Source organism: Urocitellus parryii, chromosome 1 (assembly GCF_045843805.1).
Source record: "Urocitellus parryii isolate mUroPar1 chromosome 1, mUroPar1.hap1, whole genome shotgun sequence".
NCBI classification, from domain to species: Eukaryota; Metazoa; Chordata; class Mammalia; order Rodentia; family Sciuridae; genus Urocitellus; species Urocitellus parryii.
In genome coordinates this window covers 107,089,712-107,109,095 of record NC_135531.1, presented here as the reverse complement: position 1 = coordinate 107,109,095, position 19,384 = coordinate 107,089,712, and the positions used below count along the sequence as shown (strand labels likewise).

Here is a 19,384-nt window from a genome sequence, read left to right as displayed (position 1 = left end):
GCCAAAAAGAATAAACATAACACCGTGGGACATCATTAAATATTATTAGCAAGAGCAGTGCTTTTAAAGAGAGTGATCTTAAATGTCAAGTACATGAATGCCAATTCTGGTCTGACGCTCACGTTCTCGATTTCTTAAGCAATTTAACAATAAAAGGGTGAGGGAAAGGCAAATATGTGTATTACAATATTTGGATAGGCACAGAGCAGGACTTAGTTTATCTCAGTTGAGAAATGGTTTTGAAAAATAATTCAAGGAGTGCATGAATAGGACAGCTGAAATAGGCCAAATGAAATACTCTGGAACAAAAACATGGTTTTTGGTCATATCATTTAGATCAGAGAATTACAGGGCTCTGGTTTATATTTTCAGGGAACCTAGATCACACATATTTTTCCCAATTAAATTGAAAGTTTACAACACAGAATAATATTTTTTTTTACTACATTTTCCTAAATTTAGTATCACTATATTTTAGACCCTGAAGTGAGTTTATGCACAAACACACACACAACTCACACTTTTGAAAAATAAAATATATGTTAGATATTATAATAATACACGAGGTAGAAAACTAAAGGATCCATGGGAAACATGACCACTTACTTAGTCCAGTGATGATGGGACCCTGTCCCCCAGCTCCAACACCAGCTCCCCCAACGCCAGGAGAAAAGCCATTGCCTCCAGGAATCGGAAGGAAGCCTGTCCCTCCTGGGCCATAGCCATTGCCATTGCCATTTGGGACAAAGCCATTCCCCCCAGTGCCTCCAGGTCTGGCTCCAGCACTCCCTGGAATCCCTCCCATTGGAAGTCCATCCATGCAAAGTCTGCGAAATTCCTCTAGAAGAAAAGAAAGTTTAGTGAAACACAGATGGATGTCTTTCTATGTAATAAATGCAGATGGCATGTTAGAATCGATCATTTTAGTTTACTACTCTATACAATATGAAGCAAGAGGTTATGATCTTCATAAATGTTTTTAGTAGGTGTCTGTAGCAGAGAAACGGTTTAGGTGTTTCAGAAACTATTCAAAACCTCTATGCCACATAATTTTAACTATGTAAGTTACACAAAGAATCATTTATATGTGTATTTTTATTTTATGCCTCTAAGTACAACTCATAAAATTCCAGACACGACTATGAATGCAAGAAATCTACTTGAACAGGTGAAAACTAAAGTTTTAAGTGTTTGGTTTTACTTGAATACTCATCAGTATTACACCTATACTTTTTTTCCTGACTCTTTTCTTCTTTAGGGGATTAGGTTTTAATATGGCTCCAGAATAATATTTTTTATAATATGGATCTTAACTGTAGACAATATTTGATAAGTATTAAAATCTGCTACTTAGTGTAAAAGTGTCAAAGTTGAGTGAAGAGAGGCCAGGAATATAGCAACCATTTTATTTCCTTAACTATTCAGAGAATTTAAGCACTAGATTAGAATAAATAAGAATTATTAATTATGTATTACTAAAGGAGCTATAAAATTCCAAAATGTATTACTAGACATTAACTTTGATTCCCACCCCACCCCACTTTGAGGGATAGATTTGGGTTTTACGTCTTAGTGATTTTGAAAGAATGAAGAATGTGTCTTGATATTTTTTCCATAATAGCATATAGAGGTTATACCTTTATATTTCAAAAATTTTTATTTTTCATGATTTTATAATTCAATATGAAAAAGATAAGATATCAATATATCTTTTGTGATAAACATTAATTGTCCTTTACTGCTCATGTTATGTATAATAAGAGGAACTACTTCTCATTCGTTCTAAGGTGATTTTCCAATACAGACTCATTTATAAGGCAGTTAATATAGCAAAGTGAAGGAGAGATTATTTTAAAGGTCATGAGTTAGGAAAGAAAATATTTTCAAGGACTGGGATACAAAAGGCTGGTATTCCTGAAAGAAAATATAAATGAAGGTAAAATCTTGTTATTCAAAGACATTAAATATCTGAAACTAAAGATCAGGAGATTGAAAGCCAAATTGAACTACTGACATTCAAAATAATTTTTTAAAACATATCTGCACAAAACAAGTCAGTTTTCAGAAACTTGTCTGATATTACTAAACTGGGAATGATCAAAACTGATCCAACACAAACATCCAAGTCACTGAAGATGTGAATAGAAGCAGAAATTGACCTTAAAGACAAGAGCCCAGCCCATCACTCTTCCTGATTCTCCTAACACCATCCGTCCTAAGGAGGCCAGTGGCCCTCCACTCACCAGAACCTCTGACGGGACAGGCTTCAGGGATGGTTCCCATGCCCCAGCAGCGGCCGGGCTCACAGCAGCACTGCGTTTTTGTCATCCTGCCTGGGAGTTCTTGTGCACAGCGACCATTCACCAGGCCCGAGAAACAAGTGCCTGTTCTCTGATCTGAATATACGCAATAAAAATAAAAGATATGGCAGAATTACTTCAGATTCTTAACATTTCACACATTAGGAGAGTGTAGATGAAGTGAACTATTCATTATTACTATTTTACTTGATTTCTCTTAACCTCTATTGTAGTATTCATGCCTTCCTTCTCTTAATTTCTATATATTTATGCGTTGATTTACTCATTATTCAGCAAACATTCATTGAGCACCTATTCTATGGCCTATTTCAGGAATACAAAAGTGAACGTCGTTGGGCAAAGACGAAGGCAAACCGCAGTGAGAAGTCAAACTCAGACAGATCTAGAGCTTGAAGGGAAGCAATCACCCAATCCCAATCCCAATCCCCAGATGAATTGCGAAATCAGTCCTGCTGTCTGCCACTGAGATTTTGCAGTTAGCTGTTTGTTTTGCAGCAACACCTGACTGATACATGTGTTGATTTAGAAAGGCTGGTCAGAAGCAACTGGAGACAGAACATCTGAGCAGAGACTTGACTCAAATGAGGGCAAAAGCCATGAAGGTATGTGAAGGAAAAGTGGCTCATCAAGAATAGGCTGAGTTCCAAGTGTGTAAAGAACAAGAGGTCAAATATGACTAGAGAAGAGCATGCACAAAGGAGAGTGGAAGAAACAGCTCAGAGAGGCTCTCACATACAGTTCTGCAGCCATTAGGGAATGTCTTTTGGATTTTAATGGAGTGTTATGAGAGTTTTTGAATGGTTTCAATAGAGAAAAGATACTGGTTGATATTTTTAAGAAGATCTCTGGCTGCTATGAGTGAGAGCAAGAAAACTAATGAAGATCACAGTGTAGATATTCAGGTGAGAGACAATGGTGATTGTGATGAGGGTAGTCTCAGAGAACATGCTGAAGTGAGCAGATGGCAGACCTCACTGAAGGCAGAGTCAATGGAAACTTGCATGGCTGTGGGGTATGAGGGAAGATAGTCTTGGGGACTTCCCCAGTTTCTGACCTTCACATCTCAGACAGTGATGAACAGGAGAGATAAGATTGGGGGACACAAGACCAGACTCTTCTTTAAAACATGTTTCTTTCGGGATGTCAAATAAATGAACCTGAAACCCAGAGGAATAGTCAGGTGGAAGTTATGCATCTGTGAGTTGTCAGTGTATATGCTATTCTAAGCTATGAGGCTGGATGAGATGTTTTTGAGAACTGGGGTACCAGTAGTTCAAATGTGGATGAGGTAAAGCAGGGTAAAAACTCAAGGAACAGTGAGTTTGGCAGTGAGTTTTGCTATGGTCAGGAGTTGGCACTACCCTGCAAGATTCAGGATAGAGAAACAGCGTGATCAAATATGACAGTAATAGAGGTCACTCTACCAAATGGGTCAGAATAGCAGATAAAGGCTTGAAGACAAGTTATGATAATTACAGAAGACCATAAAAGACAAAATTGCATGGGTATATGATATCAATATCAGCTGAATGTGTTTTTATAACTGAAATTGCCTTTATTTTAACCAATGTAAAATAAAATTGTGAGGCTAGTTAACTAAATACTATTCAATCTTTGTCAAGATGCTTTCAGAGAGATTTTGTCTGTGATCACAAGAAGGTATAACACAACACTCAGAAGCAGCATAGCAATGATGCAGATGAAAATTATATTGCGAATAATTCCATTATTAGGTAAAACCAAAACTTTTAGCACTAAATACAGAGTTTAAAATAAAGACATTATTTCCTTAAATGGACCATATCATGTTGCAAGCAACAAATGAACTGGCTTTAAGATATTCCATGTAAGAACTAACACCCTTTTTCATTTCCCCAAAGAAACTCAATATACTCAAAAGCAAAGAACTGAATTCCATTCATGTACACATACTGAAAGGTGCTGAGCACATTTTAAAAACTGCATAGTTAGGCTTAGGCAGTTTGACACTGGGAATAATTTCAAAGGTCAGTTTTTATTCTTAAGAATGTCCAGTGAAATAAGTGTTAAAATATTCATTCTAGGAATCCAAAGTATCATAATCCTAGATTGACTTGACTATTACACTCATCAAAAACAGGATATAAATAAAAAAGAAAATGTCCCCAATTTTTAACAATAATCACTAATCTCACGGGATACAACCAGTGCAACAAGGTGGTATAGACATACTCATCTCTATAAGGATTCTTCAAGGAGGAGGTTGTAGCATAAATTTTGAGAAACAAAACCATAACTTTGATCCAGGAGATCTGGGCTTATATATAAATAACATTTGTGTATGAACCTAGATTATATACAAATATAGTTGCTTGATTTTACAACTATATTTAATTCTTCTTCTTTGTGTAACAGACTTGGTGGCAAAATGAAATAAAACAATATAGTCCTGTTTCTAGTAGAATGGTGATTTAGGTATCTTGAATGTCCTCTCAATCAAAATATGCTGGACAAAATATGAAAAAAATGTAGAAACTGGCCCCAAAAGAAGAATAAAATAGAGCTCTCAAATGAGGTGAAAATGTGTTTCTTAGTAGGTCAGTGTGCAATTAGATTTCACCTTCAGGTCTCTGAGTTTGATCTGATGGATATATCTAGAATCTAGCATCCACCAGTTGTAGAAACCCATCCTTTTCAAGTTTATATTGATGATTTATTATAATTTTTTTTGTTAAGCCATAAGCAAATACCAGAATATTTCTCTGACCACAGGGGATGTAACGAAGTAGGAAATCAATTTGGAACTAAGAAAATGTTCTATACTTCTAAACACCTTATGGATCAAATAAACATTGGAAATAAGGTAATATATTTCAAAATGCCAATTACAACATAGCCAGTGTTCATTGGGAATCCATTCTATACCATTCTCCCAACTTTGGGAGTCTGCACTGATATGGGGAGGAGTTCACAAATCTGTTTTTACACTGGATACTGCAGTGGGAGTGGATGATGCTTGACAACATGTGGGCACCAGGACAGTTCACACTGACAGGTACACTACTCTGACCAACAAAATGCAAATTCACTTAAAACATTTACCAAACACCGAGTAGTTTTGCCATTATGTATTTTCTTGAGGTATAAAATTGCCATCACGTGGGATCTAAAAAACATTTTTGATGTTAAATTAAAAAAATATATAATAGCCATTGTTCTATAGTTTGGAAACTTTAGGTCAGTTTTATAATATATACTGCAGAAAACTGTCATGGGTGACAGGGTGAAGCCAGTAAGAGAGGATTAGAAAGAAAATCATAAATGTCTTTCATAAATTCCACAATTAGAATCATCCAATAACAGCACAGGCAGGCAACCTATTTCTAATCCTTTGAGTTGAAGTGTAACAGGATGAGATTCAGTCCAATATAGTGTCTTATGGTTAAGGGCCCCAAAAAGCTATATTCAAAGCAAACCAACACAGTAAAGGCACTGCTTTTTCCTATGTTACTGTTCTTTCCTTGGTGTGTCTGAATTTTTATGGTCCTTATGGGGGGTAAAAAAACAACACCGAGTTAAAAAATGTTATCATTTGGAAAAAGTATTTGGGATAAAAAATGAGTACCTGATAAACATAAAAGTTGTCCAGAACCACTATCCTTTGAAACAAGGAGTTAAGAGAGAAAAAAGCAGATGAAAAACTGTAGAAAAATTATTCTACCACTGGGTATATGTTTATCGGTAGGACTGATAAGTCCTAAGTAAAGAAATCGAGTCTGTTCCTCTCATCTCCTGTTGTGCTCACAACACACCCTGAACAAGGCTTTCAAGAGTCTTTCTTACATCCACCCTGAGAAAACAGGAAGCAATTCATCTCCTCTGATTAAAATATAACTCTACTTTGAAACAAAATCATGGTACACTTATCAGAGCGTGTTTCCTTACTTGACATTTAGTCTAAACTTGATTGAAGAGAGCTAGTGTTTAATTATACAATGTGATGAAACCTTGGTAAAAGTGGGGGACTGTATCCTGAAATAAACCTGAATATTCTATAATTTTTTTTCTCATTAGAAAGACATAAAGGGGCTGGGGTTGTGGCTCAGTGGTAGAGAGCTCTGCCTGCCATGTATGAGGCACTGGGTTTGATCCTCAGCACCACATAAAAATAAATAAATAAAATAAAGGTATTGTGTCCATCTACAACTATAAATAAATAAAATTAAAATAAAAAGGAAAGAAAGAAAAAATTCAGCTAGAAAATTAAAACTAGAATACTGTCCAGCACATTATTTCATCTTTGTCCTTTTAGCTTTTAGTCAAGACATTTTCGGTATTTTGGGTTCTCCTTCAAGTGTTCATTGCAGATGTACACATGAATATAATATAATCAACACTCCGGGGTTGCACAGAGTAATGCTTACTATATAAACTATCCTTGATTTATATAATCTTTTGGGGGGGGGAGGCAAATAGCGAGGATTGAACTCAGGGGTACTTGACCACTGAGCCACATCCCCAGCCCTATTTCGTATTTTTTTTAGAGACAGGGTCTCACTGAGTTGCTTAGCGCCTCACCATTGCTGAGGCTGGCTTGGAACTCATGATCCTCTTGCCTCAGCCATATAATCTTATGAATTGATTTTAAAATCACATCCTGCTTTCATTCGATGACCCAATATGATGATCTTTCTCCTTTTATCTTGAAAACAGTCCCCCTGTCACTCTGCTTCCTAAGGGCACATCAGGCCCTCATGATTTTCACCTCTGTTCTTCTCAAAAATCATCATGAGCTCTCACTGTTCCCAGGATCAACCTAGATCCCTTCACGTGCCAGTCAATACCCTTGGCAGAAGAATTTAATCTCAATCATCCCTCTCTTACTTCCCTTTCCCAGACTCCCTGCGCTATCTCCCCAGCCCACAGCATCTCTAATCTACCTCACACCATTCTCCTTTGCTTGACTCACCCTTAATCCTTCTTTTGTCTAGCTCCTACTCATTGCTTTCAAGATCTGTGTCAGTGCTCATCTCCTCAAGAATTTCAACTATAATAACCATTTTATTTTTTATATTTATTTATTTGGTACTGGGGCTTGAACCCAAGGGCATTTTACCACTAAGCTACATCTCTGGTCCCCTGGCACCCTTTATATATTTTTATTTTGGGAGAGAGTCTTAACAAAAGTTGTTTAGGGTCTCAATAAGTAGTTGAGGCTGGCCTCAAACTTTGATCCTCTTGCCTTAGCCTCCCAAGCTGCATGTGCCACTGTGCCTGGGTTTTGTTTTGACAGATATTATTTAAAATCATTCAGCAATTAATAAAAAACTGCTTCAGACTTGATCTTAGGTATATGCTTTTTCACACTGTTATGGTTTAGATGTGAGATATCCTCCCAAAGCTCATGTGAGGCAATGCAATGTTTAGAGGTGAAATAATTGGGTTATAAGACCCTTAACCCAATCAATGAATTAATTTCCCTGATAAGAATTAACTGGGTGGTAACTGAAAGCAGGTAGGGTGTGGTTAGAGGAGATGGGGCCTTCGAGGTATATATTTTGTTACTGGTGAGGGAAGTCTCTCTCTCTCTCTCTCTCTCTCTCTCCTCCTCCTCCTCCTCTTCCTCCTCCTCCTCCTCCTCCTCCTCCCCACCCTCTGCTTCTTGGTGGCCATGTCCTGACCTGCTTTCCTCTGCCCACACTTCCACTGTGATATTTTACCTCACCTCAACCCCTTAGGGATAGTGCTGGCTGTCTATGGACTGAGACCTCTAAAACTGTGAGGTCCCTAAATAAACTTTTCTTTCTCTAAAATTGTTCTTGTCACATTTTTTAGTCACAGCAGCAAAAAAGTTGACTAAACCACACATGATGTTTTTTAGATTTTGTTTTCTCAAGAACACTCCAAGGTGATGTTGTGCTCTAAAACTTTTGTAAAAGTCAAAAGAAGTGCCTTAGGATGTGGTGGCAACGTCATGCAAGAATTTCTAAATGCTTGATCTCATTTTCTGAACTTGCTGCTGACTGGCACCCTGCAGTCCCCTTGCTGAGGGTCAGTGATAGCTCTGTGTGCACGAGAGCAGCAGGGACATTATCCTGCTTGCTAGTTTGCTCACTGCTTCTTGTCAATTCATTATTTACTTACTGCTGGCTGTCATTCATTCTTCTCTGCCTATATTACAATGTGGAAATTAGGTGTTAATAATGCCAACTACAGTGAATTCCAAAATGACAGAGACTCATTAAGTAATGTTATTAAAATGCTTATAAGGAAAAGAATATTAGTTATGCTTCAAGTCCTTTTAGAACTGGCATATGTTAGTATTCTATGTTAAAAATTGCTCTTTCCTGGATATTTACCAACTTGATGCACACATTAGATAAAATTAAATCAGGAATTTGTCTTTTGTACTCAGCATATAATAAAATGGGAAAATTATCCTATTTTAAAATTAAAATGTATAAAACTTTTTTATCATGTAAAGCTGTTTTTCCACATTTGAAAGAAACAGGGCTAACTTATTGATGCTTTGCAATGTACTGTGGACTCAGGATATTTGTACTAAATAGTATAATAAATTAGGGCATATTCAGCATTCACTAATCTCATTCACTAATACAGCTGCAGATAGAAGGTAGTTTCATACTTTAAAAAAACCTCATTATGTGTACCATGTACAATATATAGTTACAAAATAAATCCTCTGGAAATATCTATAACATATAACTCAATCATAAATAATTCCATCTAAGAAAACAGACTCAAAATTTTGAGAATCAAAGGCAAAAATCTTTTACACATTAAAACGTGGTATTTATGTTTTTCCTCACACATGGAAAATATACTTATTCCAAGTGTAACATAGTTATTCCAAAAACATTGAAGCTGCTTAATTTCAACATTGGCTTTCTAGATTTTTAGTCATTCTCAGGGATTTAACTCTGTTCCTAATAGTATGATGTTGACATGAGATGAATGAGACTCTGACTAGTTCAGGACTCAGTTTCTGAAGCTCCAGCCAGGTGCTGCCTTCTGAGCAAACAGGACCATAACTCAGTGCCACACTGTCATGTCCAACTGGATGCCAAATGATGCAAGCAGTTACTAATAAACAGGGAGGTCCTGCATTCAATATCATCTAATCCATTCATTTGTTGGTTTTCCTATTCATTCAGAAAAAAATGTACTGAGAACAAAATTCATTCAAGATGTGACATGAGGCCCAGAATGCACTAAGCTGTGTGAGGCAGGTTACAATGGTCTCAGTCTGGCCAGTGAGAAAAACACAAGTGTGTGTGATGCTACAAAATGTCCTGAAATGAGAGGGGTCAAAAACATCATGGCAGGGCCTGGCTAATTTTGCCTAAGAAGAAAATCTGGATTAGGTAGGAATATCTATATAAAAAAAAGTTATACCAACTGGAGATTTAAAGAATGAGTTGGATTTTAATGAGCATAGAAGGAGAGAACCATGATGCTTCAGGCAGAAGGGGCATTGTGGGAAAAGGCATGGAGGTATGGGCCTGTGCAGTATGAGAGATGGGAGTGTGAGGTCCCAAGTGTAGAAATGAGTCCTGAGGCTGGGCTTGGTTATGAAGGATTGTGAATGTCTAGGTGAACTCAGGACTTTACAGAGGCAAGAGAAAAAAGAAGTTTTATCATAACTTTGTGAGACAAACAACTGATATTGTATAAAAAAATTTCAGAATATCTTGGGTCTAATGTAGACATATTCTTTTCTTCCTCCTCTTAATAATAATGTGGAATATCTTATTGAACACTCAATTAGGAGAAACTCCAAGAGAAAGAGATCAGTAGCTTTCCTGAGGACACAGAGCTCTGAGATAATGAAAGAATGAAGATATCCAGTGTCTGATACATACACGGTTTTTATAAACGATAGCTGTTATTTTTACTATCACTACTGTTGTTTCCTTTATTACTGCCATTGCTACTCGTCCACTATTACTTATGATGACAGTATGGTATTCTGAAGGCCCCACCTACATCTCTCGTGTTCATTGTTGGATGGTCATCCCCAGCATAATGCCTGGCATATCAGTACATTTTATTGAGCCAATTCAGGTCATAGTCCTTGTATTGGTGGCACAGGTCTTCTAGTGGACCAAGCAAGTCCATTCTTTGGGTACTAAATAAATTCTCTAATTTCTCCACTATGTGAATCTTCAGGTCCTCTAAAGAGAACTGTGCATTTCTCTTCTTCTCTTTCTAACTACTCTCAGCCTAAAATTATAATTGACTAGTCTGAATGCTCAGGAAGAGAAATGGGAGAGCAGCAGCTCACTGTGCCATGATCACCAAAGGACTTTCAGTCTCTGTGCTCACAATAAGACGAAGTGTAGGCAGATGCTGTGGCTCATGCCTGTAAATCCCAGTGACTCAGGAAGCTGAGACGGGGGATCACAAGTTCAAAACCGGCCTCAGCAACTTGGCGAAGTCCCAAGCAACCTACCAAGACCCTGTCTCAAATTAAAAAAAAAAAAAAAAAGAAAAAGGGGTTGGGGATGTGGTACTCAGTGGTTAAGTGCCTCTTAGTTCAGTGGTAAGTGCCTCCCAGTTCAATTTACCAATACAAAAAGAAGAAAAACACAGAAGTCTAAGGCTTGCTCAATGATGAATGGCTAAGAAGTACTGTTTGATTTTTCTGAACAAAGGAGAGCAGACAAATGTATTTGGCTTTAATCTGAATATGCTTAAAACACAAAATTAGAGGTGTCAATTTCTTTTTTTATAATCACTATTTTTACTAGAATAAACAAGCTCTAAGTAAATAGATGTTGACTGTATTCATGATTCATACCAACAAAAGAACCTTTAATTACTATATTCTGTCTCCCAAAGCAGATTTTGAAAATGTTTCTCATGCTTTTGTGTCTGTAATACTGGGAAACAGCAATGACTTGAGGAAGTCTGTCTTTATTCCCCAAATGATTTTGACAACCCAAACCCTTCTAAAACTGAAAAGTCTTTGCAAAGAGTACCTGGTCTATCAGTCCTTCAATAGTGGTACCGTTTACTTTAAACAGCTCTTTCAGCCATTTCCTCAATGGGTTGATATCTTGCCATGGGCACACCTGTTTGAGCTGTTCTGTCATTATAAAGGAGCAGTGTATTGTGCCTTCAAAATTCCAGGCTTACCGATGCACCGAGAGCCATCTGTTGATGTTACGTATCCACGTGGACAAACACAAAAGTAGCTTCCCACGGTGTTGGAACATTCACCAGTTTCACATATCCCAGGAATGACGCTGCACTCATCAATGTCTAATCAAGGGAAGAAGGAGAAGATAATTGAGAAAGGGCTTCATGAAATAAGGGATTTTTTTTAAAAGAAAGAAAAAAGAGTATGAGAGCACTCATGGGTGATTAGGTCATATCACATAACCCTGAAGATACTCTTATTTCAGGCCTTAAAGAATTTCTCACAGATATCTATGGGAACTCAGATGAAAGTCAACTCCCATGGCAGTAAAACAAGGCCAACTAAAGCAAAACTCTATATCCTTTTTCTCCCCCCAAATGCAATTTAAATTGGAAATAAGTAAAGATGTCAATGTTTTCATTTCTATTCTATGTCAACTAGGGAATTATCCTACTAGAGCCCTTTGAAAAACGCATACACAATTACATTTTAAAATATGGAATAATTACATTTGAAAATTTATAGCTGATGTTCACACTCATTATTTGAACCAATAGAGAGTAGCCGATTTTTTTTTTTCCTATTTGGCTTTGGGATATGTACTTCAATTTGAATAGGGGTATATCTGACATTCTGGGAATAACTTCAATCTAAAGTAATACAGGAACATGGCAAGGGGAAAACTTGGGAGGCTCTGGGAAGGGTCCAGTTTTCCTATTGTACCTCCCTGCACTTATCCATTTAGCTTACTCAGTGTTCGGAATAGTCTATTTCCTTTCACATTAATGAAAGGTCTGCTTTCTTTTAAATTTTCCCTAAAGGAGAAAACCTGACCATTTATATAAGCTTTAATGTACTTCTCTTCTAATCCAGTGAGCAGAGGGAGGTGGAAAGTCAAACAAAGCTGCAATTAGGTACACTGGGAGCTAATTGCTAATACATTTTAAAAGGAAATGAGCCATTGTGAGGAAAATCCAGCCAGGGCTGCTGGATTGTTGGCAGTCTTTTTTAAGAAACAGAGGTAGCAAAGACCAATGAATAGAAGGAACAATTATAAAAGCCATAAACATAGATAATTACTTAAAACTCCAAGTTTCTTTTCATTTTTTTCCCTTTCAGTTGTATTTTCATTGAGAATGTATAAACTTAAAAGGCAGGAAAAATAATTACATTTTTATTGTAAATGCAAGGAAAGAAATTTAAACTCTATGATTAAACAACATAGAGTTGTGGGGGGTTTGGCAATGCCATTCTTACATCCCTCTATTCATTTTTTTCCCCTATTTATACTCACAAGTCACTCTTGCCTACAAGCTGTGAATTAACTACGTGCATGTGTCTTCTTGGCATATTCTTTTAAAAATTTTACCAGGTTCAGACATTCTCTGAAATAATATCTTCATTTGAGGCTTAACAGTTAGCTGCTGAAGGCAGAGAGGTACAAATCAAAATCAATGCCTCAAGAGAGATCAGAATTCTAACATGAATTGACTACATGAGAAGCAAATATATAATGTGGTGAAAAAGTTACCATCAGACTTAATCCAACAAAATGAAACCATGTGTGTGAAATTAGGACCTACTGCATCCTGTGCTGCTGTCTCAGTGTAGCAGAGTTTAATGCAACTGAACATGGATCCAGCAGCAATGACACTAGAACAACTATACTGTAGTCACCAAATAAGCACATCAATCACCTGGGGATAAGGAAGGCCAAAAAAAGAAAATAGCACAAAACAGCAAGTCCCACAAAAGTGAAGGACCAAAATTTGCCTTTTTAGTCTCTTAAGCCTCCAGGATTGATAATTTTTTTTTTTTTTGAACCAGGGGCATGCAACCCTTGAGCCACATCTCCAGCTCTTTTTAAAAATATTTTATTTAGAGACAGGGTCTCACTTAATTGCTTAAGGCCTTGCTCAGTTACTGAGGCTGGCTCTGAACTTCTGATCCTCCTGCCTCACTCTCCCAAGCTGCTGGTATTTCAGGTGTGAGACACTGTGTATGGCTGATTGAGGTAAATTCTTAAAAATTAGGAGAACACAAGTCCTTTGTTTATATGTTAACTATGATTTCCAGACCTTTCTTTTCAGAATAAAGAATTTCTTTGTGCACTAATCTATCTTAAATATCCTCCCTGACAACAAGAAGAGGAGAAAATGGAAAGACATTTGACAGTTTCCATTTCTGGGAAAAATACCTGGTTCATAGAACAACACATGAAGTGATATTAAATTTGTAGTCTTGCTGTTAAATATTTTATTGTAAAAAATCTCTGTGTTTTTCATGATTCTCCTCACAATGAAGTAGGAACCTTAAAAGGTTCTCAGAAAAGAATGTCAGAATCCTATATAGAAAATATGGATGCTTTTCAATTATTTTTGGGCTAGATGCCCCCCAAATTTTAAGAATTAAAAAGGTAGGTGCTCTAAAAACCTGATCAAATCCCCTATACCTCAATGAAGTTATGCCCAGTATTTGTCCATCAATTTAAATTTAGCATTAACACTTCTGTTCAGAAGGATGTGAGCACTTAGCTCATTTGTATATTAGTTCTTCAAGAGCACATGTCATAATCAGATTTGGAACCACTATCTTCACAAATATGAAGCACATATTGCCTAGGTATAAACAAGTGTGCCTAATGATGACAAGGGTATTCGTGGGAAAAGTTCAGTGAAGTCTTAATGCTGCAATCGGTTGTTATCTGTGTTCTGTACACCTAATGTGTTTCCATTCACTTCCTCTGGAACTTGTCTGAAATTTCATTGGTTTGGAACTTTGGTCTGCAAATATCAGAAAAAATGGATCTAAGCTGACATAAACCAGAAATTTAGATAGTTTTCACATCTGGAAGTCCAGAAGCAGCATGCATTTCAGGACTGGTTTAAGCCAATGGGTCCTGCTCAGTTTCTCTGAAAAATCCTCAGTAGTACCCTGCTATGTTCTGACTTTATCTTTAGGCTGCTTTTCTCAATGGAGACAAAATGGCCATAGTAGGTTAGGCTGGACCTGAGACTGGCACATTTTAGAGGAGGAGAGGTTGTCTTTCTAGTGGCTCTCTCCTAAGAGGAAGAAAACTTTCTCCCAGAAGTCCCCAGCAAATCTTCCTTTTTGTCCCAATGTCTTGTACTGGGACACATGCCAATTTCTGAATGATTCCTCAGCCAGGAGAATGTACTGATTGTCAGGGTCCCAGAGACATGGACCAAGTACTGTGGCAAGTGGAAAGTAGTTAGCTTTAGACAAGTAAATTATAACAAAAAACAGTGACTGGAGAGCAGTGATTCTGAAAATATGGCAGAATTGAATAACAGGAAGTACAGAATGGTGGAAAATGATGGACAATAAGCATAGCTTCTTAAGCATTTGCCAAATCCTGAAGAGCCATTCCAAGGACTGTGGCTTATATTCTGAAGAGATGGATGCTGGCTTGGAAGGAACTTTAAATGAACAAATTATTACATAAGCAAATCGATATCATAAGAAGACAATCTCTGTGTTTAATAGAATGATGACAGTTTAGGGATAAATGCTGAGACCTGAAGTTAAGCTTTACAATAAGGAAGAGAACACATTGAAAAGATCATTAGAGAAATCAACAGGACTTTGTCACTGGACTCAGACATGTAGCTTGTTCAACAAAGTACCTGATGTAGTGCTATGAACAGAGAATGGGACATGGAGGAAAAATCCAATGTTGATGTTAAACTGAGTTGGACATTTTTGAACTTGAAATGTTTGAGAGAAACAGGCAAAAATCTAATCTGTACAGTCAAACACCTGGGTATGAACTCAGCAAAGAGGTAAATTCTAAAGATGTACTTGTGTGGTTTATCACGGAGTATAGGGATCGCATTTGATATTGCAGTAATCGATGAGATTTCCAAGAAGATAGCTGAATTTAAGAAGAGGCCATGAGGACCATCAATATTTAAGGAAAATCACAGGAAGAAAATAGGGCATTGGAGACTGGGAAGGAAAGAAATGTGCAGGGAAGAGCATACGAATGGAGACAAGGAAGAGCACTGTGAAAAGGAGAGGGTCGCCAGGTGTGCCATGGAAGGGTGAAGGCACAGAGGGGCTGTGAAGCGTCTGGAGATCTGAAGAATCGAAACACAGGTTTTTAGAAAAAGAAAGCTAGATCTGAACAAAACCATCTGACGGATTTCTGACTGCCAAACCACATAACCTCATATTTGTCAACCAACATTTACAATGATTGCAAATCTTACTCTAAGCAGGATATAACAAGTAATTTGGTAGTAGTGTGATATCAGATGTCACTCAATTCTAACAACACTACTCTAGAGATGCTATTAATTCTAACAGGTTCACGTCACACGTAGTGTGTGTAGTAAGAAGTAATATATCTGTTATATATTGAATTTATACTTAATAACATATTTGCTGTTTTGACATTAGGAAAATTCATGAATAAAGTGCTGAATGCAATAAATTGCTATTTTAAGCTTTTCTACGGACAACAGGCAATATCCATATGATACGGTAAGTTATATGGAACAGTGAGGTTTGATTTGCCCTTTTCAGATCTGAACGTATGATGTACCTTCAGAATTTTGTTGTATATCTGTAAAGAACTTTATTGGGATAAAATGTGTATACTATATAATTCACTGACTTGAAGTGCACAATTCAGTTTTTTAATATACTCACAGGATTGTACAATCATCGCTATAACATAATTTTGGAACATTTTTCATCACTCCAAAAGAAATTTTACCCCATTAGTAATCACTCTTCTTATCCTCCTCCAAGTTTGATGCTGTACATTTGTCAATTCTGTGCATTTCCCATCTATGATATCATAACACAGGCAGTCTTTTGTGACTGGGTGCTTCCATTTAGCATGTTTGCAAGGTTCATCCATGATACAGTGTGATAAGTACTTCAATCCTTTCACTAGTGAATAATATTTTGCTGTATGGATTTACTACAGTTTATTTATCCTTTGTCATTTGATGAATACTTAAGTATTTCCATTTTTAGCTATTATAAACAGTCACCATGAACTTTCAAGTACTAGTTCTGTGTTGTCTTATGCTTATCTCTATCAGGTTGTACACCTAGCGTGGAACTTTTGAGTCATATAGTCAGTCTGTTTAGCTTGTTGAGGAACTGGCAAACTATTTTCAAATTAGCTGTACTGTTTTATTTCCACCAGCAATGAATGTATGAGGGTCCAAAAGAACATTCCTTATTATATTTGCTCTCTTTTCTTTTTTTTTAATTTTAGTTGAGCGTGAAAGTGGTACCACATTGTTCTTTGGTTTTCATCTTCCTCATGACTAATGATATGTAGCACAACTATTAGCCTTCTGTAGAGTCTTTGGAGAGAAGTATCCACTCATTTCCTTTTCCCACTTTATTTTTCAGTTATTTGGTCTTTTAAGAGCTCCTTATTCATGTCCTTAAATTATGTTTTATTTGTATATGAGCTGTAGAACTAGGTTTACAATCTTTGTGAAAATGAAATCTGGGAGTTTGACAGGAACTGTGTTGCATCTAAAGATCAATATGGATAAAACTGTCATCTTAACAATATTATGACTTCCCATCTATAAAGATAGGCTATTTTTCCTTCTAATAGACCTTCTTTAATTTCTTTTAGCAATATTTCTAGCTTTCAGCGTACCAATCTTTTAATTAGTGTTAAAATTTATTTTAAGCACTTTTTTCTTTAAAGTGCTTATTTATTCTTTGTTCTTTAAATGAAATTCTTATAAATTAAATTCTTAATTTCATTTTCAAAATGTTCACTTGGTGCATACAAAGTAAAATTCATTTTGTATACTGATCTTGAAGTGCAGCCTTGTTAAACTCACTTATTGGTTCTAATACCATTTTATAGTCTGTTCACTTCAGTTGATATTTTATCCACTAACTGTATGTCATCTGTAAATAGAGATATAGTAGTCCCCTTTTATCTGGGTTTATGCCTTCTGTGGTTTTAGTAACCCATGCTCAATAAAAAAAAATCCCAAAAATGTAAAATGGAGAATTCCAGAAATAAGTCATTAATAAGTTTTGAAGTGTTTGCCATTCTCAGTAGCACGAGGAAATCTTGCACCCCACTTGGGATGTGAATCATACCTTTGATCAGCATATCCATGCTGTATACGGTACTGATCTGTTAATCATTTATTAGCCCTGTGTTTAAGTAGCCCCTATTTTACTTAATGGCCCCAAGTGAATGAGTAGTGCACCTAATAGCTATGCCTAATTTATAAATTGGATTCTATCACAATTATTAACTATGGTTTCATGCTTTCACTGCAGGCTTGGAGTATATGTCTTGAAGATAAGGGGAGACTCTTTAGGTTCACTTCTTCCTTTCCAGTCTGGATAAAATGTACTCCCTTCTCTTACCTAACTGGAACCTCTAGCCCAATGCTGAATCGTAGGGCGTGGATAGACATCTTGTTTTGTTTCTGATCTTAGAGACACTATTAATTCTTTTGCTATGAAGTATGATGTTAGCTGTAGTTTTTCATAGTTGCTCTTTATCAAGGTGGGGAAGTTCCTTTCTCTTCCTAATTTTTGGATCATTTTAACTATTAAAGGATGACATTTGTTTCACATGGTTTCCTGCATTTATTGACATGATTCTGGCTTTTGCTCTTTATTCTTACCTACATATTATATTGATTGAGTTACAGATGCTGAGCCAATTTTGCATTCCTGGCATGGATTTCAACTGATAATGAAGGGTAAATCCTTTTTTATGGAGCCAGATTTGACAACTGACAATGACATATAATATTTTTTTTTACATGGAGATGCATTTCTTTTAATTTCCAGATATTTTAAATAATGTATTTTAAAAACTTTTTAAAAATGTATTTTACCAGTTAAATTCTTGTGTGGCTAGGTCAAGCTCTAATGAGACTTTTATTTACATTCAGGAAGCCCGGCCCTCCAAGCTGTGACTTTTTAAACTGAATTCAGGTTCTCTGAACCATTAATCATTAAAGATCTTACTGATTACATTGTTATTGCAACCAAGAAATCTGATATATTAACTTCCTTAGTCTAGCTGACTAATTAGCATACAATTTTTTCCTTATATACATTTATCTGTGGGAAGGGGGACAAATACGATCCTTAGAATCTTTGTGTGCATGTTTTTCCAGTACAATATGCATATACATAAAATTGGAAGGACACTGTAAGTTGGAAGGACACTGTTTTACCTTCAGTTTTAATTGATAATATGAGCTTTATCTGCTATTCTATAATATGTATTTTTTTTAAATGTGGAATCAGACAAAATTTAAATAAACATGGAAAATTTAGCTTATTGATGATAACTAGCTTTTAAAGGTGTAATTTCTCAAATAATTTGGCTTAAATAAAGAGAAGTAATAATTCTACTTCTGGCAAAGACATCAGTCAATGGTGATAAAGGAAAACAGGGCTGAGTTAAGAACAGGGGACAGGAGAGGCAATGACATCATCTAAGGTCTTGGTTAATGAGGATAGGAAGGAGTATGAGAAAAATGGATGATACAAGAACACCCCAAAAGCAAAAGCAAAAGCAAGAGTAAGAGAAAGGGACAGTAAGACTCCATTATAAGCTAATATTGGTAAAATTAGAAAAGTCAAAAAATTTTCCAGAAAATTCATAGTTTCATTATTAACATCTTGAGTTATTAATATCTAAAAATAGCTGAAAGTCTAGGGTGGATCCCTGGAAGGTGACTGACATCTATGGATACAAACAGTTGAAACCATCATTGTGGATAAAATCAGTAGGATGAGAATATAAAGTGATGAGAAGCAGAGATCACAATAGAAGAGAAAATTTTACAAACAATCACTATGAGGATGTATTCATTTGAGAAAAGAGAAGTGAAGACAAAGAGGGGGTTAAGAGAGGTCACCAGGATTGCTGAAAAGCTAT

The 19,384-nt window shown here is 36.3% G+C and overlaps 1 protein-coding gene across 1 annotated transcript in view; it reads right to left on the bottom strand.

Moving 5' to 3' along the window:
• Fbn2 (fibrillin 2) overlaps window positions 1-19,384 on the bottom strand; it is a 217,949-nt gene that overhangs the window by 103,628 nt on the left and 94,937 nt on the right. The window contains exons 8-10 of the mRNA XM_026415046.2: window positions 11,460-11,585; window positions 2,244-2,396; window positions 607-840 (exon numbers count right to left, since the gene is read on the bottom strand). Coding sequence (XP_026270831.1) covers window positions 607-840; window positions 2,244-2,396; window positions 11,460-11,585 — 513 coding nt within the window. The remainder of the gene's footprint in view (window positions 1-606; window positions 841-2,243; window positions 2,397-11,459; window positions 11,586-19,384) is intronic.